General features: G+C 36.5%; 1 protein-coding gene across 2 annotated transcripts in view; it reads right to left on the bottom strand.

Moving 5' to 3' along the window:
• Nucleotides 1-18,625, bottom strand: part of HTT (huntingtin) — an 88,210-nt gene that overhangs the window by 60,052 nt on the left and 9,533 nt on the right. Inside the window, exons 4-16 of one of the 2 annotated variants that reach the window (XM_054202106.1) lie at nt 15,706-15,765; nt 13,649-13,728; nt 13,064-13,202; nt 12,674-12,815; nt 11,035-11,213; nt 10,366-10,570; nt 9,462-9,509; nt 6,115-6,195; nt 5,333-5,697; nt 3,390-3,513; nt 2,983-3,101; nt 1,919-2,030; nt 396-536 (exon numbers count right to left, since the gene is read on the bottom strand). In XM_054202106.1, coding sequence (XP_054058081.1) covers nt 396-536; nt 1,919-2,030; nt 2,983-3,101; nt 3,390-3,513; nt 5,333-5,697; nt 6,115-6,195; nt 9,462-9,509; nt 10,366-10,570; nt 11,035-11,213; nt 12,674-12,815; nt 13,064-13,202; nt 13,649-13,728; nt 15,706-15,765 — 1,795 coding nt within the window. The remainder of the gene's footprint in view (nt 1-395; nt 537-1,918; nt 2,031-2,982; nt 3,102-3,389; nt 3,514-5,332; nt 5,698-6,114; nt 6,196-9,461; nt 9,510-10,365; nt 10,571-11,034; nt 11,214-12,673; nt 12,816-13,063; nt 13,203-13,648; nt 13,729-15,705; nt 15,766-18,625) is intronic. The other variant, XM_054202107.1, reaches the window with a different exon arrangement.

Consider the following 18,625-nt stretch of genomic DNA (forward strand, 5'->3'; position numbering starts at 1 on the left):
ACCAGTTGAATACCCCAGGTCCCTGCTGATCATATTGTCGCATTCATAGAAATGAACCTAGTGGCTTACAAACCATATATAAGATGGCCTGAAATAAATTAGAAGAAACCATTTATAAGATAGGTCAACCACTTCTATAGAGCAGTTGTACTGACAAGTTGAAGCTGTTTTAGAAGCTGTGCAAGCTCATCCACTAAAACTTAATTCTTATTTTACCAAAAAAGAAAAATAATCTCACCACATGTGCTACTAGTGCAAACAGCATGTTCGCTTCAATTGATGCAATATTGGTTTGCAAATACTAAACTGGATTTTGAATATTCAGTATAGATAGTGCCTCCCTATTTGGAAACCCAAAGACACAACTAAAATGGAATATGTGAACTGTGACATACCATACTCTTCTCCCATTGCTTCAAGGGGCGTTTTGTACAGTTTGCTGAAGAAAGACTCAGGGTGAAGAGCAACAGCTGCTCCAACACAACTTACTGCCAGAGCTTTTACACTGACTCTCACATCTCTATCAGGAACTAAAGCTGGTGAGAAGACAAAAAGAAGGTGGTGAGTGGGGGGGGGGTATTTAAGAACTTCCTAAATTGTTAAGTTAATTAATATCTCTGTATGATATAAATAGCTTAGCCTGGACAAAAAATATGAAGGCAGAGCAAGTAGTTCCAGTTTATCCGAGGTGGCAGTTATATGGCGCTTTTTTTTTTTTTCAAAAAAGAAAAAAAAATAACTAACAACCCCACACACTTCCAACTCACTTCACTCATTGCTGAGAATACACCTACTACACTGTCTTTCCAAAAACAATACATTAGCAGAGAACATGAACAAATAACAGTTTAGACAAAGGAAAACGAACAAGCATCTTAAATGCTCAGTTCAGCCATATACACACATACCTGTGACACGGACTTCCTGGTGAAAAAAATGGAAGCACCAGTGTATGCCATAAAGGCTTTCTGGAAAATCCCTACTGACATTTTATTATTATGCTGAAAAGGTAAATAAGTCCTCTTTTGAGCCCCAACAGCCTCCTCTAACAATCACGTACTGTTAAAAAGCTTCTCTTTGACCGTCACACATGAAAAATGGTCACGCTAAATTATGCAAATGCTATAGGATGTTAAAAGTAGAGAAAAAAGTTCAACTTGAGATTTCAGCTAGGTCTTTGAAAACCTTAGGTCAATTCTATGCTTTACTACTGCTGAATCATTTCAAATCTGAAGTTGCAATTCCCAAACACAAATAGGTACAACAGCACTTCCTCTACCTGAAGTATATTCGAAAACGTCAACAAGGAATTCAAACACAACTGAGTTATAAAACTAGAAAGAGATACTTTTAATCTTGTTTTAATTAAAACAAATTAGGCATTGTAAACAAAAGAAATTGTAAAAATATTAAGACAAGTACTTGAAAGAACTAAATTATTCTGAACTTGTTTTTAGGAGTTTCCACAGAACAGACTGCAACTCAGAAAATTGTTTCCTTAGCTTTTACTGAAATATTGATACTTTTTAAGTGGATAAACTGGGCACCCAATAATGATAAAAAGAAATATTGATATTAGATTGACTTCACAGCTTCATACAATATATAAACCATCATAGCCTTACAAGTTTTCTCAAAAGAATTTACAAATCATAGAAGTAATTAAGTATTTGACTTAAGGGTGAAGTTACCATAACACTTCTTTATATGCCCAATGGCTCAAAATGGGATTCATTGTAAAATGGCATAAATTTTTAAGTGTTTTTAGGTTTTACTGTACTCTGGCGTGATCATTTAAATCAGGACTGTCACAAAAAAACCTCACCCCCAAAATCTCCAGACAGAGTAAACTGATCACATTGCCAACTTTGTACATTGAGAGACACGATGAACCAACGAGCCTTGAATAGAAACTTACCTCCTTTCTCCCCAGTGAGTAGAAAAGAGGCTGACAGAAGTCTAACGCAGTGCACTAAAGGAGCAGAATTTCCATCAGTATAGTGACCTATGTCTCCCTTTACCCTGGAGGGCTATTGAAGGCAAAACACAATTTTTATATAGATAAAAATTAATCTTTAACTTAAATAAAATATTAATCACAACAAGATTTAGAAATACTGCACATCCCCACGTGTAAAAAATGGTATCACAAAATGTATTTAATACATATTCCAAAATAAGGCCTTAAAATTTCATGCTTTCAGGAAATTTGTAACCAGTAACAGAACTGGTTTAGTTTTATCACAGAAACAACAATCATTCTGTAGATTTTCTGAATTACCCAGACTTGCTGTTTGGGTCTGAAGGAATCTGATAAACTGCTTTTTGTCACCAAGCAATGATTTTTGGAAACTTTGTATGAGAAGCAATTAATTCCTAAGATCTTTCCAAAGAAGGCTGGCAACCTTCTGTAGTTTCACAGTTAGAGTTCCCCAGTAGCCCAAGCTTCTCTGCCTGCCACAAATCAAACTCCTTTTGCCCCAGCTCAGAACAAGGCCAAAGCTAAAGTCAGAAAACCGTTAAGAGGTAATCAGTAACCTGTGGTTAGAACAGCATGAGCCTCACCACAGAAAGAGAGGCTCAAAGAATAAGACATAACAACTTCTGAGGAGAGAACAAAGTTACCTACACAACTAGCACCAGCACAAAGATATTTCAGTAAAGTATCAGTGTACGCTACTAATGTACAGACAAAAGGGGTTTGTGTTCTCAGCAGTTTGTGTTCTATTATGGTTTTGCTGGTGATTGCATTCAAGATATCAACACTTGCATATTCACCTTACGTTAAATGAAATTCAGGCTATAACTCAGATTTACTATTCAACCTTAGTTATTTTGACCTATAATGAAGTACACCACATATAAAGGCTACCCACATTTACCACTAATTCACATGACCCTAACTGTAGTTATTTTTTTTATTTTTTTTTTTAAACTTAGTTCTTTTAAACTTTAAACCAGACCACTGTGACTAATTCTCACCTTATTTTCATGATCACCAGGATCTGCTGCATCTTCTTTTGATGTAAATCTATCTACGCTGCTATCAGAAGGCTGCCTACTATGGCTCATAGTTTTCAACAGGTGAGGCTGTTGAAGAGCTTTAGAAAGAGGCAATTCATGAAATAACATTTCAGATGCAAATTAAAAGCACTTTAATTGAACTTAATTATACAACCACGAAAAATAAATTAGCAGTGATGAAAACAAGTGATTCATTAGAAGTGTTGAAATATACTCCTTATTTTACATTTCAATCTACTTATTTGGTTTTCATATCCATTACGCAAGTCTTCAGTCTCTTGGAAGTTAGGCAGCAGATGCACCTGTAACACCTGCCTTAAAGGTGTCACCAGTTCTGCTCCCCCCCTTCCCATTTATCAACATACCAATAGAAGAATTTCTGAAAGACTCTGATGAATCATCCTGGAGAATATTTGTGGCCTCATCTTCCTCATCCTGCAGCTGCCCGATTTGCATTCCAGAATACTGTCCTTCAGCACCCTCCAGAACCTACACAGTGCAAGGACAGGACTTAACATAACTTAGCTTAACACACAGTACTACATCTCAAACATGCAGTGTTAGTAATCTAGAAATAATGTGAAAGCAAACATGAGCCTGATAAATATTAGCGTACAGCTGTGTGTAGACCCTAAAGCAGCTGCTCTCCTCCTCCAGCATTTGGCTTATTAGAGGCCATAGTTACATCTGACAGTCTCCCACTTGAGCCATGAACTTGGACATTAACAGTAAGAAAGTCAAACACTTGCTGCATTCCCTCCCCTGCAAGCTCTCCTTGATAACTTATTCCAAACACAACTGTCCCTCTATCTCAGCAGTTACAAATCACAACAAACACCTTTATTGTCACAAACCGAACTTGCCTCTTGCTGTCAAACTCTCCCATAACCTCACTTGCTCTGGCTATGAAAAGTCAAACTGACAACACACTGTGTAGGACAAATAAGTTTGAACATATTCCTTCATTATAAACTAGGGACTACTAAAATGGACACTTCTAGAAGACAGTTGATCCTTGGTACCAATGCGATATATAGGCAGTAGGTATATGGAAAAATAACCAAAAAAGACAAAAAGTTATATTTTTAATAAAAGACAGTAGAAGTAAAAAACATTTCATTGTAAGTACTTCTTCAGTTACTCGCTGATTTTATAAGCACCTGGAAATTGTTCATTAAAAGCCCATGTGTAAGTAAATGGGACAACCCACTATCAATTAGGAAAAAATAATTTCACTTGTAACTAATGCTTGTAAATAGTATGGAAACTGACATATGCAACAATCTGACAAGAAAAATGCATCTTGTCAATAAACACACTTGTCAAACGCCTGCTCACTTTGGGCTCTGCACAGCCTACATTTAATTCAGAGACAGTACAATTATCATCGCTCCTCTGGTTCTTGAATCCTCAACACTTTCAGAAGTATTTGCTTATCATAACTGTAAATTTAACTTTTTTTGTAGTGGTAAGAGACTATTGCTCTTCCAAAGTTACTATCAGCAGACATAAGTCAAGAGTTTGATAATGTTTGAAAAAAAGAACTTAAGAAATTCTGAGTTTTCCCCTTTTTGCATTTTCTGTTCTTGCTCCCACTAATGATATTTTTGCTGGTTTTATTACAACCTCACAAAACACTTGCCTAAGAGAGACAAATGTCTTAAAATAGCTATATTGTATCCATATTGTATGTGTATTGAAACACATTTCAGGTGTTTGAGATATGTAACTACTACATTAGTAAATCATGCAGTATTTGCTCAGTGTAGGATAAATCCTTAAGATGGAATGAAAAGAAAAAAAGAAAAAAAAAGAGTTGTGTTGCCAAGTGAAAAAGCACAAGCAGAAAATGCGAAGCATTAGGTTTCAAAAGTATTCCTCTACCATTCCAAATAGACTGTTCACCCTTTAACACTTCCATTAGTCCTCCTGCATCAAAACAATTAAAATATCTACACAAAATGAAGAATACGCTACTAAGAGGATATATTTATATCAAACCTTTAATATTGACATCCTCCTTTCAGTAAGTGACAATCTGTTAATGCCTTCATGTGACCCACCCAGTGAACACACTGATTACAGCCCTGTAGACTTTAACTACTGCTGAAGTGAAAGTGTTAAAAGGAGGTCAAGCTCTCCAATAGAGGTGTGAGCTGCTGACCTTTCCATTGTTACTAGCTGAGGACGGAAAAGCAGAAGACGAATAAGTAGATGAATCCAAGTCTGGGCCCTCCATGGAAAAGCTCTGAGATATGTCAGGCCCCTCAGTAAAAGGGGATCCCCCCTCTGCCCGTTGCACACTTACAATTTCAGAACTGTCCGAAGGGGTTACAGCAGAGTCTGGACCTTCTGTAGTAGTCTGCGAGCTGTCACTAATTGGTGAGGAAGCCTGGGTACCATCATTCAAGTCCATAGTGGGATCTGACTGGACAGCACTGATCTGGCTGGAACTTCTACTAAGCACATCATCTTCTTCTCCTTCAGTAGCTGTACTTGTCAAATCACAGCTTGTCAGGTCTACAGAGTCTGACTGCAATGTATGTTGAGAACGTGGCTGCTCAGTAATGATATCATGTCCAGTAGAATCAGCAGCTGAACTCCCTACTGACCCAGCTGTCGATACCCCTGATGAAGAAGCTAATTCACTGGTTATCTCACCCTTCACAGAAGCTGCAAAATACAGACATTTGTAAGTCAATCAAACGTTTATACTTGTTTTTCACTCTTGATATGGACACCACATACTAAGCCACATATTAAACCAGGCTAAGGAAAGTGTATAACTAAACTTTTAACCTACAGGTAAGGCAATAAGCATCTGTAAGATGCCATTCCATCTATACCAGTAGCTCAATGTGACAGTCTATCAGTTAAAAAACAAATTCAGTCAACTTCATTAGGTAAGCTTAAGTTTTATACCCAGGAGTATTTATGGTTTCAGTTTTGTTATCATGTCTTTTGAGTGCCCATCCACTTCCTAGTCACCATAACACATCACTTTCATATTTTACATAGAGCAATAAAAGAATGGATATGTAATGTATAGTAACACAGGTTGATTGCACTGCTAAAGGGAAAGCCAGCTACCTGCAAACGATGAAGCGCTGACATCTGATCGGGTTTCAGAATCATCCTCCAAACCTTCTTCTTCGCCAAGAAGTATTTTACCTGAGAAGTGATATAAGAAAAACCTTTACAGTTTTCCAAAATTACAGTCAACTTGAAATGCTGAACAGCTGAAGTCAGTTAGATGTGAAATCTATTTTTAAAAAATTTTTTTCAAAGCTATGACAGGCAACAGATGGAAAAAGAGGGAGGAATGAAGAAAGTGAATACCCAGTCCCTCACTACCTGATCAGGAGAGAAACAGAGAGCAGTGACAAGGAAAAAAACAAATAGTTTTCTTGAACAGTGTAACCATTTGGGAAACTACCTAGGACCTTATTCATTCTAGTTTATTTTTGTAGACTATGTTTAAGATCCCACTGATTTCATCAAGTATGTCCTATTACAAAGGACTGGACACCTGGCATCTGGATGTCTGTTCACAACTCAGAAGGACAATAAAATACCAAAAGTAATAGAATAAATGACGTCTCCCTCCTAAAGGCTATGAAAATTATCACAGGCTGCTTGCAGTTTGGGCTAGGAACCCCAATGATAACAGAATGGGAAATGCCTAGGGGGAAGAGCAGCACAGAGTAGAAGCACAAGATGACGTAAGTGGGACAGGGTGATGAACCATGGATAACAGCCACTAAAATCCAGGGACTACTAAGGCAAAAGTCTTCAGAGGCTTTTGCCATAGGAAAAATGAGAACCACTTACGACCTAACACAACCATCACAGAGTTCTCTTACTCACAGAGCAATGGCTATTTTAAATAGAGGCAGTGGAAAGAGAAAGATACCTGCTGATACACACACTGTCTGGGAGCAAACCAAGGTCTTAACTGCACTGAAAAGTCTGTAAATGGGACAGGACGCAGAATGCAAAGGGAGCTACTGAGCCTGTCCTCCTGGATCTTGCAAGTCACTTGCTGAGACAGAGGGATTCATGATAACTGCTTTGAGATAAGCCTGTTCTGCCATTTAGAACAAGCTTCACCATGCAAGATACCAATGTTTTGAAAACTCTAGGTGAATTCTTTTGCATCTCATTAAGTTACCAGAGGATAAAAACTTAACATTAAATTAACATTTAAGCATTAAAAAAACTTTTGCATTGATTTCTCTATCACAACTGATTTCATACATAGCAGTAACACTGTAGAATTGTCTTACTCCAAAAAGTACATTTTATGCTATTCAAACTGGTAAGTTAGGCAGAAAAGTAACCGTGTCATTACCATGTATGTTCTATGCAAAACAACAGGTATTGAGAACTACACACTCCTACAAAAGAATAAGTAAAATCCTGCTAAGAGTTCCCAACAAAAAGCATAAAAGATAGCATATTCTTCTCTATTCTTTCTCATATTTACAGACATTTCACTGAAACAAACCAGGATATTCTGCTTTCCACAGCTGATCACCTTTAAAAGTAAGTGAAAGAGGATGGACACTGAAAAACACCTATTAGGCACACTAGGCTTTGTATGTTTAAATGAGTATATAAAACAAGCTGTAGCATACTTTTCCACTATTTGGAAAAAAAATCAGTTAAAAATGCAGAACATAAGTCTTTCATTTCAAAATGAGTTTTCACCTTTTTTGCAAATAATTTTCTGAAGCTGAAACATAAAGAAATCAACATAGGCCAGCTGCTCTAAACTGAAGCCGATCTGAAGCACTAAGACTCAAAGGACATGGAATATCTGAGTTCTAAGGTTAGAATCACAGATTTCTGTAGATCACCCTTACTTTACATCCCTATACACAAAGGCGCATTACAGCTACAGAAGTTTCACCCATGGCCAACAGCAGAAGCCTGCTACTTATATGGCAGTAGACTGCAAAACAACTTCAAGTAGGAACTGGGAATAGGGTTGATTTTTCCCTCCTTTCTACAACAGAGAGCAGCAGGAAATGAACAATTAACAGTTTGAAATTAAACCTGTATGAAACACAAAATCATGAACAGATTTCTTCAAATTCATTTATGCCATTTTTTTAGACCACAAAAATCTTCATACCATGATCTTGAAAGAGAATAGAAGCTGATGACTCAAACGTGTTTTCCAACTGAGTGAAGGAAAGGTTAGTGTTTTAACAAGTACTTTAATTGAATTTACACTATTATTAATACTTCAAAGTTACAATGCAGACTACTAACAATTCAAACTACCAAAATGATGATTTACCATTTTTCATTTAAAAGTGTTTTGCATTGTTATTCTGATTTGTTGCATTCTGTCTCACCTTTGGATGCTGCAGCAGTATGTACTTTCAGAACACACTGTCATTTCTAAACTAGAAATTATCACTACATCTGTAAGCATAGTTTCACTCAGCTCTACACACTATTTCACATTTAGGTATATTCTTAATGCATGTAGGTATACATTCTTTAAGCATTATGAGATTCCTTGCACACAGAAATGGGAGGACATTTGGAAAAAGCGTAAGCTAGTCGCTCTAAGGGTCCTTAAAGTTTGTATAATCTTACTTAGTCTATTTCCCTTGAAGTTTTTCTTTTTAGTGTTGCACATCTCTCTGCTTACTACGCTTGCACTGACTGCACTACACTCACGTGTAACTCCACTGCAGTAGCAACGCTTTGGTCACCTAAAACAGGCAATTAAACTGTTACACAGCAGTATCTACAGTGATTCTAGTACTGGTATGACTGGTGTCAACGTATAACTAGATATAAAATACTTTCATGAACAAACTGTGAAAAGAATACTTCAGAGCAAATTGTATTACTTAAAACCCCGCTAAGTGAACTACCTATTGAGGAAAGAAATGAAAAAATACATAGTAAGACAGAAAATGAATAGCATTAATCATCGAGAACAGAAAAAGGAATTAAAAAGCATCATATCAAAGCATGCAAACATACACATGCATTAGTGAAACAAGAAGAAAAAACAAAACAGGTCTAACAAAACCAGGAAGGTTAACCTTTAATGTAACTCATAAAAAAGTTAAGTATTATCATCAAAAAGAAGAATGCCCTGTTGAGAGAGACTGTTTTTAGATGTGCTCTTTAACAGTGAAAATTGCATCAATATTCATCACCATAATTTTGCCAGTGAAGTACAGAAACAAATAAAATTATACTGCTTTGAATAACTTTAGAATATGTTGATTGCAACATCAGAAATTGCGTCAGAATTCTTGTAAAATTTACAGTGATTAAACTCAGCTGATAACACAAAGGCAATTGTGAATGAAGACCGAAGTTCAGCAAGACAATGAAGTGGTGAGGGGGAAGAAAAAAAAATAATCAGAAAGAAATGCAATTAAAGATTTGGTTTTGAAAATAATCACCTTTATGCTTTCTTGCAAGAACAGGGCTGCATGAAGACCCCCCTCCAGCTGCAAATCACAGAAAGTAACACATCAGGGCAAAGACAGAGCTGCTGAAATCATGAAGGAATTCTAATAGCCACAAATGGGAAGAAAAAAAAAGCCCAAAGCCAGGAAGAAATAGCAATCTTGTTGTTTTTGAAGTACAAGTTTTTTGGATCATTTACCATCAAATGATTTTTTATTTTTCTATGCCACTTGTGCAAAGTTTGCTTTTTAAAAAAATATGCTCTAAACTTCACTGCTATGATTGTTTCCGGCTAATGAATTACCTTCTAATAGCAGCAATATTAGAATGATCTGTTAGTTCAATACAGAAGTCCTTATGGAATTCAGAGATTGACTCGTTTGAAACAGGTAAGTAGTAGTTAAGAGACAATTTTAAGAACATGCATTTCACAGACAAGAACACTGATAGCTGATTTAAAAAGTTATGGATAAACTTAAGTCATGCTTTAATTTCATGCTGGTTTTGGTATTCAGCAAGGAGCTATCAGTTAATATAAATTATGATTAGATCAGGTTTTTATGAATCACAGTTGTCAAATGCTTGACGTGAAGAACATTAACTTTGTGGCCAAAAACATCTGTCACCACAGTTAACTTGCTCTGTATAACCAAAAAAACCTATCAACACAAACTGTAAAAAAAAAAAAATACTCTTGAGTTTGTCATTACTTAATGAATGTACACCCACTTAAAGAAAGGGGGGGCGGAACCTTTACTGTACCTGGGAAAAAACGAAGAGTCATGCATAATTTTATATATTTCGTTTTATCCTTCATACTTTTGGCTTACACTGAGAAATAGGGATGGTGATGTATGTTCATCTCCTTTTACTCGAATTACCAAAAATATATCTTACCTATAAGTTCCACTATGCTCCCACTGCGGCTCCTGCTGGCAGATTCATCTTTGGATACACTGACCTGTGCAATGCCCCCTGAAGCGGTCAGGGCATGGAGAAGTTCAGGTGGTGGCGTTCTAAAGAGCTGTTGTAATAATTCTAAAGCTCCAGTCACAACATTATGGTCCTGATGCTGGGTGTAATGCAGAGTCAATTCATAAACCTAAACCCGAACAAAGTACTGGAGTAAGTCTCTATGAAGATGCAACATACTACAATCCTTCTCATATATCACATTAAACTTCAGCGACGCATTAAAAATGACTGAAATTTGCTGTATCTAATCTTCACCACACTCTTCCAACAGGAAAATATCAATTAATGGTAGCCTTTCAACTGCCTTTTAGTTAGAAGTCTCTGTTTATTGTTGTTATAGAAGGAGGAATCACATCAAAGAACACCTTAATGATTATGAAGTTCTTTAGCTCCTTTGGGAACATCTAACAAGTACTGATGATGCATTGTTCTGGGACTTCTGATCATTAACTTTATTTATCAATAATTCCAGTCACTGGGCCAACTATCATTTACCAAGAATTCAGAATGTTCAACATCAAACTAGTGCTGTATCATACTATTCCTTCCAATTAGTACTCTTCAGGTATAGGGTTGTTATTCATATTTTACCTGTATAAGTTGTTCTGGTGAAGGTGAAATCTCTGTTTCTTTTCTTGTTACTCCAAAACTGCCTTTCAGGCTGGTATCCTTTACTTGTTGTTGCAATAAAGGTATGAGATACCTTAGTGTAAGTAAAACACCCAGAATTAAAAGAGTAGGATGATCATCTTCTACAGGAACCAGCAAGCCTAGGCATAGACAAGAAGCAGACAAATCAGTTATCAACAGTGGTTAGTTTCAACACAAACGTTATTTCATGTGGTCCATATAATAGCTTCTTTAAAAAATCCAAACACAGAACCTAGCAGCAACTTAAGAATGCTTTCTAAATGTAGAAACATTTAAAAATATGCATTATTTAATATTTGTCAATGATTTAAGCAATGTCAGAGAATGCTGAGAGTATCCTGTCTCACCTTCTTTGTTCCCTACCTCTTTTCACTTAATAAAAAGAAAAAAAATTCTTTTTTGTAATACCTGATGCTTTCACCAAGTGACCTAGACTCTCTTGCTCCCCTTACCTGCCTCCTCTCTCCACTTGGTAGCTTAATTAAGGCCAAACATAATTCCCTCACACACACATGTGCTACTATCCTAATGAATGATGTTTACACTTTTTGTCTTGTCCTTCAAGTTTTTGGAATCTTGTTCCATATACCTACCTGCTAATCACAGAGTCAACCCCAAAACATGTTAAGAACAAATATAAGTTATGTAAGAAAACACAACGTTCTGTGCAGAAAAAAAATATCCGAATCAATTCATGGAGTTCCTATTAGTGCTACTGTCTGAATTCAGTACCATTGCCAGGACATCATAAAACGTCACCTCTGAGGCAGGAAAGAACAATGTGTGCACAAAGTACATCATTTTCGAATCACACAGAGTGAGGAAAGTCACTAAGTGGCATTTGAATTTTTCACCCGTTCTTAAAAGAAGCAAAGCTAACAGCATAACGCTGTATGTATCTGTTGGTCTTCCTTATGTCTTCTTTTGCAATATTGTCTACATAGTAAAGAACCCCTCGTCAGTAACAAAACCGAGGCAAGTTTCCACTACAATCCAGACAGAGCTGCAAAAAATGCCAAAGAACATGCAAACTTCTCAGATGACAAAATACGGAAGCAATACCTGATGCAAAGTTGAGTGCTTTTAAATAAAATTTTTGAAAAAAAAAAAACAAACAACAATTTCTGGTCTAAGTTTAGTTTTCAACAAAGAATCTACATGGTGGTACTTCTAAAAAAAAAGGTTACAGGGCATACGTTCATGACCCAGAGAACAGCCTGTCATATCCTCCACCTCAGACCTGCTGCACGAACAAGATGGTGAGCAGTTCAAGCCTTCACAGACTCCTGAGCAAGTTCTTCCAGAACCTCTCATTTTCCAACAGGCTTATTGCTTCCTTAGCTTTGTCTGTTTCCTTCCAACATTACTGGATTAGCATTGCAGCACACAGAGATACAAATAAGATTTTCACATCTTCATCTAACTTAATACAAAATAGAGAAAGCATCAGCAGCGTAACTGGTAGCCTAAGTATCCTTGCTTTGTATGAAAACCTCACACATAAGTATCCTACATGTGAAAAAAAATTCACATTATGTATATCCGAAGTAAATTTAATTTTTTTTCCCCTGAATCTTACCTAAAAGTACATTCAATAACCAGGCATAAAAATACTGCATTCTTCGCGAATGTTGACAGATGCTTACTGCTGATCCTGCTGCTGTTCGACGGATAGTAGGTGAACTGGATTTAAGATTAGCTATGAAAGCTTTCAATAAAACCTAAAAACAAAGATATGTTACTTAACTTTTTATGAGAAAGAAAAGGAGACAGAAGACTATTAAGAAGTCAGCAAATGTAATTTTTCATTCATTCAAAGCATTACTTAATGTACATCAAGCAAGGGCAACTTTTGCCTTAATTCAGACATGCTGCTGTAACACTACTTTCTGTAACATCTGATTGACAATGCTGATAGCTTACTGGGCTTTGAGATAACAGGGAGCACTAATAGGTTAAAGAAAGATACCTTAATCTCATTGTCATTTGCAAAATTGCCAAATGCTGCCATGATTTTTGGTATTGCCGCAGCTAGAGTCTCTTGTACCGATTCTTCTGGTCTCTTACTTATTCGTGTTAGACAGGGCAAAAGGTTCACTAAGTATGGCCTAAGGATGGCAAAGGAGAAAAACGAATTTGAGATCAGAACAACTATACCCATCTAAACATTTTTAATTCATACTCAAACTCTGTGGTATTACTGAATTATAAAAATGTACCTGTTAGCTACATAGAATGTAGAAAAAGAGACAACAGTCTTCTGAATACAATTTGCAGACATTAAGATAGAACTACAGAGAAGAATACACTTAAAAATACAAGTCATTGTCTTCACAAGTTTTCCCCCCACCTTCCCCCAGCGTCATGTACAGCACAGAACTAAAACTCTGCTAGAAGAAAACCAGCTAATAAAGCTACTTCAGAGAGAATAATGTGATAGGAATTCTTCTAACCTCCCAATTATACATTTAGAACTCGATAACAGTAACATTTTGTTAACATCTGTTATTTTGTTAATTGTTCTTTGGAAAGTTCATTACTAGGATGTGCTTACCTGCACTTTTGAGGCCGAACTAGATGGGCAAGCTCAGCAAATCTCCACAGTGCAGCACGTAGACTTCTGGAAGCACCATTCTAGAAAGTGTATATAATCGTTACATTTCACCAAGCAAAACCATTTCCTAAAAAAATACCTATAACATACAATACTATACAGTTTTATACCTTTTTACTTAAACAGATAAAAACATAAGATGCCTGGAAGTCATAGATTTCCTTTAGCTAAAAGGAAGGGAAGTCAGCTCCATGACTGCCTTCAGTTTTCTAGCTGGTGTTAGGAATGTTCTGAGTGACCCAAAATGAATAACAAGGAACACAAAGAAAGAGAAGGAAATGACTGAGATCTCCACTCTGCTGAAATCAGCTTAAAATACCACAGAGAGTCATCAACCAACAAAGAAACACTGATGATATGAGAGTCTAAAAATCACTGGAACAGTTGCAGAGATATAAATGAAGAAAAAAATTGACAGCAGTGGAGATATGCAAACAAATAATGTTCTGCTCCTGAGCTCCCCCAAAAAAACCAAACCCACGTATTAATCTGTACCACGTCATAACGGCTTGCATGCTTACATTTAGTATCTATTTGTCTGTACTGACACCTTCCGTTGTGCACCTGACTTGAGTCAGAATGCCTTTAGATCCAGTGTCTAAGGATATAGTAAAGCCACCTAGTATTGTTGGAAATACAGAAAATTATGGAAGTCAATAGATGTCTAGGAGAAGTTGTGTACCTACTGTACTTTGAACCTAATCAAAATGCTTCTCAAATCCAGTCCCTCTGAAGACAGAACTAAGATGTTTAGAAACTGTCATTTCTTTCTTATTTTCTTTAGCTAGTATATCAAAGGCTCACGGTCTTGTTAGCATGACAAGTGAAAAAAACAAACTTGCATGTGAATTACAAAATGTGCATTCTTCAGGTTCAGAGCCAAACAACAGACTCTGGCATGGCTCCTAAAGTGATACAACCGATGCACAAGCAAAATTTGGTCTGCTGGGTGCTTGTTATGCCTGCTACCTCTCTCTTGACTCTGCCATGAATCTGAGAGCAACTATTCAAGAAGCACATGCCACCTGAACAATAAGATATTTCCTCCTGCACCTAGTCATAATGTGCAGAAATGTCCAATTTTTGTTTATATTGGTCGTTTTTTGTTAATTACCTAGACGTCCATTTTTATACCCTCAAAAATTTTGCATGACATTAAGGTACAACAACACAAGTAGTCCACATCTGACAGAAGAAAAGCTATCCACATTGCTTTTGTTATTTTATTTTCTAGACTCCTATAATTCCCAAAGATATATAACAAAAACCAATAGCATTACTGTCTGAAAAATAACACCTACATTTTCTCTCCATACAAGCCTTGGATTTGTTTATAGACGCAAGAGACATGATTTCAGTGATACTGTCCTGAATACAGCATTTTTCTTTTGTAGTCATATACTCCAAAAAGGTTATTACTAAAATTCCTCCTGTGGACACACTTAAATTGTGACTTTTGGTGCAAAGATAGATGTTTCAGTATTTTTACCCATGTTTCCTACAGAAGTTGTAAGCACGCATCATACATTCACAAAACACAGTAGTTAAAACTTGTATTGGGTCACTTCAGGTCTTGATCAAATGGTTCCTCCAAGAAGTTACATCAAATTAAGAATGTCACTGTCCTCCACCTACTTTTCACCACCCTTTTATTGAAGTTATTCTTTCCAACTCCGTCAGTGGAGTAAACATCATGAATATGCCTTATCTATTTGGGTGCAGAGTCACTAAGGTTAACACAGACTGCTGTACACACCAAATGCTCCCACATTTTCTGCCAGATAACCTTTCAGGAGTGGTTAAATCTAAACAATGGGGCCAACAGTGAGCAACTGGGTAGAATAATACATTAAACAGTCACAGACCCTTCAAAAGTGAAGCTTTGACCTTGATCTTAAAAGACATACACTATTTATTTACACTAATGCCACATTCCAGTATATTAAAACACTTACTAAATACAGTATTACAAAAGGACATGAAAGCAAGAAACTCACCTTTTTAATCTCTTTATACAGTTCTAATTGTAACCTAGGAAGATTGGAATCCATCAAAGCCTGCAATAAAACGCATTGAGAAAGTACTGTATCAGAGGGGAGACACTTCACAGGAATAAAGTTACACTTGCAATAAAACAGCTTCAAAAAAGGCACAGAACTATCTAAGTGCTCCTATATTTGATAGATAACCAGGAAAGTGCTAAATACTGAAGAAAGACACTTTTATCTTTCACACAAAACAGAAACATGGATAAATTCCACAAACTCTATCAGTTATTTGCAGTTAATATTGACTGCTTTACCCATTCTACCTAAAAAAAGGCCATATGGGATCAGACTGCAAGCAGAGCCAACCTAACGTGCTTTTTGGCAGTCACCAGGAACAGATACTCATGAATAGAATATTAAAACACAAAAATAGCATTCACAAGCAGTGAGAGGTATTTCCTGCTATACATTCCCACTGTCAAGTAGCCTCCTGCTATTTCTCAAACTGAGGCTGTATTTGTACCATTACCTTTAACAGCCCTTGAAAAACTCTTCTTTCACGAATTAGCCCATTTTCCGCATCCATTTATTACAAGATGTTCTGGACACCAGAAGCATCGCATCCCAGGACCTAATCAAGCATAGCATGGCAGAGCATTCATTGTAGTTTGAACCTGCAGTCTATCAACTAGGGTACGTGAAATGAAAGTAAGCACCGAGAAATAGTAATTTTCTGTTCATCTCAACTCGATCATTCTCCCTCCGTCTTTAAAATGGCAGAGAAGAAAAAAATAGGAAAATAGTTCTGCTCTGTATTATCTCTTCCTACGGAATATTCTGTATACATATGATCAGCCTTTCTCTTACATTTTTTTCCTAGTATGTACTACTATTTATGAACATTTCCACCACCACTTCCTCAGATGAAATGAGAGCTTCATACAACAAGCAAGTGCCTACATTACAGATTTATACAGTGCTATAATGTTTAGTATTTAATTCTTTATTCCTTGCCCAATAATTTAACAATTTCTAATTTTCTATTTGCCTTCTTGACCACTAACCATTAAGCTCACATCTTCACAGGATTACTCTTACATGGCACATGTTGATGTAGAGGCCCCAACTGCTAAAGTACGGTCAGTGAAGTGCCTGTGGCTCCTCCAAAGCACGATTCCCCCAGCCTAAAATTGTATGCCCCAAAATTTCATTTCCCCCAATTATACCACTCATTACAATAAAATGGTATTACCTTCCTCAGAAAAACTTTTACCTGAGTTGTATCTTTAGGTGTTCATAAGCACCCCAAATATTAACTGTAGGTGCCTAGATGACAATAGGCAGGGATAAATCTTGCTGCACAAAACTTAATTTTTATAGGAAGTTCATTGTTCATGTACATAAAGATATCAAGCAACACAAAAAGGCACCAGCTGCTATTTTGACTTCAAGGATAAGTTGTCCTTACAACAGGTTCAACTGGAGCAACTCTTAACTAGCATACACCTATTTTTAGCATGCTAGAATCTAAAAAGTCATCCTAATCAGAAAAAAATATAAGCAGAGCCAAGTTTTAAGTTACTAGAAATAATAAATCACAAATTACTGAGACCAACTATACTCCAATCTGTGTGAACAGTCCCACCAGTACCATTAGCACAGAGAATACTACAATATTGTACAGCAGCTTCAGAAACAAGACAGCTCTAGTAACACCTTACCCTCAGAAATCCGGTAACTCCCAACATGGTATTTTTCCTTTTAAATAAAGGTATCACCAAAGCTATTTAAACTTTGAGCAATTTATGCTGTCTGTGAGGTTCTAACAGGTAAGCGTAGCGGCACTTAAAGATGACCTACAGAGTGTTTACCTAAACTTACTTGCCATTTCAGTTTACAGCCTTGCCTACACAAACATGTTAGCATTCTAATTACACTAATGAGCACAAACTCCAGACAGACACACAGTTACACAAGCAATGCTTACACCTATATCCTTATATTTAAAGAGAGAAAATATAAAGCATCTTTCCAGCTACAGAATTAGTCTCCAAAATGCCTGAGTTACTAAAAAAGCTGAATGTTGACTAATATGCAAGCTTAGGGGCCCAACGGCTCTGTTCCACTCATCACAAGCATCACTGCTACTTGCATGACCAAAAATAAAGCCACACATTTTTTGTCGCTGCACTTATACACAAGAGAGTGTGTGCCTGAAGGCTAAATTGCTTCCACACTGCATAAAACACAGAAACAGAATGCAAACTATGACCAATTTCAATAAGTCTGATACATCCATGTGGTTGCAATATCACAACTATTACCATTTTATAGCTGTGACCGATTGGCAAGCTTAATAACTGATAGAAGACTCCATCACTTAAAGTCACTTTAATCTTTAAAACAAAACAAACTACCATACAAATATTTGGGAAAAAAAATAATTTAAAGTTTTTCAAGTTACCTTGAAACATGCCAGAAAGCAAAAATATTAAATAGACCAGTGAATTAAAGAGGTCAATTTTATACCAAGCTGACAGAAGAATTTGATGGAAAGAAGAAAGTAAGTTTGCATTCTTTAGAACTGTTTCAGAGCACCTTTTAAAGCAAATTAAGTTATATAATTGTGTATGCATTTCATAGAGTGCTAAGCTCCTGCAAATGGAAAAACATTTAAATCAGAATGAATAGAGCAAAGTGCTACAGGGCAAAACAAGAAAAGCGAAACATATTTGCACTTCCTCATTCCCTGTCATTATGGGATACACCACATAACCAGTAAATTTGCTCCATGCTACTTTCAACCACAAGCTCAATCCCCAAAAACTTAATTCATTCAGATACCACACCAATAGAACTTAACTGAGAGAAATCCCTACAGAAATAGGGATGGTTTTGTTTGCTTGCTTCTACACACCAACTCATGCTA

The sequence above is a fragment of the Rissa tridactyla genome, chromosome 5, assembly GCF_028500815.1.
Source record: "Rissa tridactyla isolate bRisTri1 chromosome 5, bRisTri1.patW.cur.20221130, whole genome shotgun sequence".
NCBI classification, from domain to species: domain Eukaryota; kingdom Metazoa; phylum Chordata; class Aves; order Charadriiformes; family Laridae; genus Rissa; species Rissa tridactyla.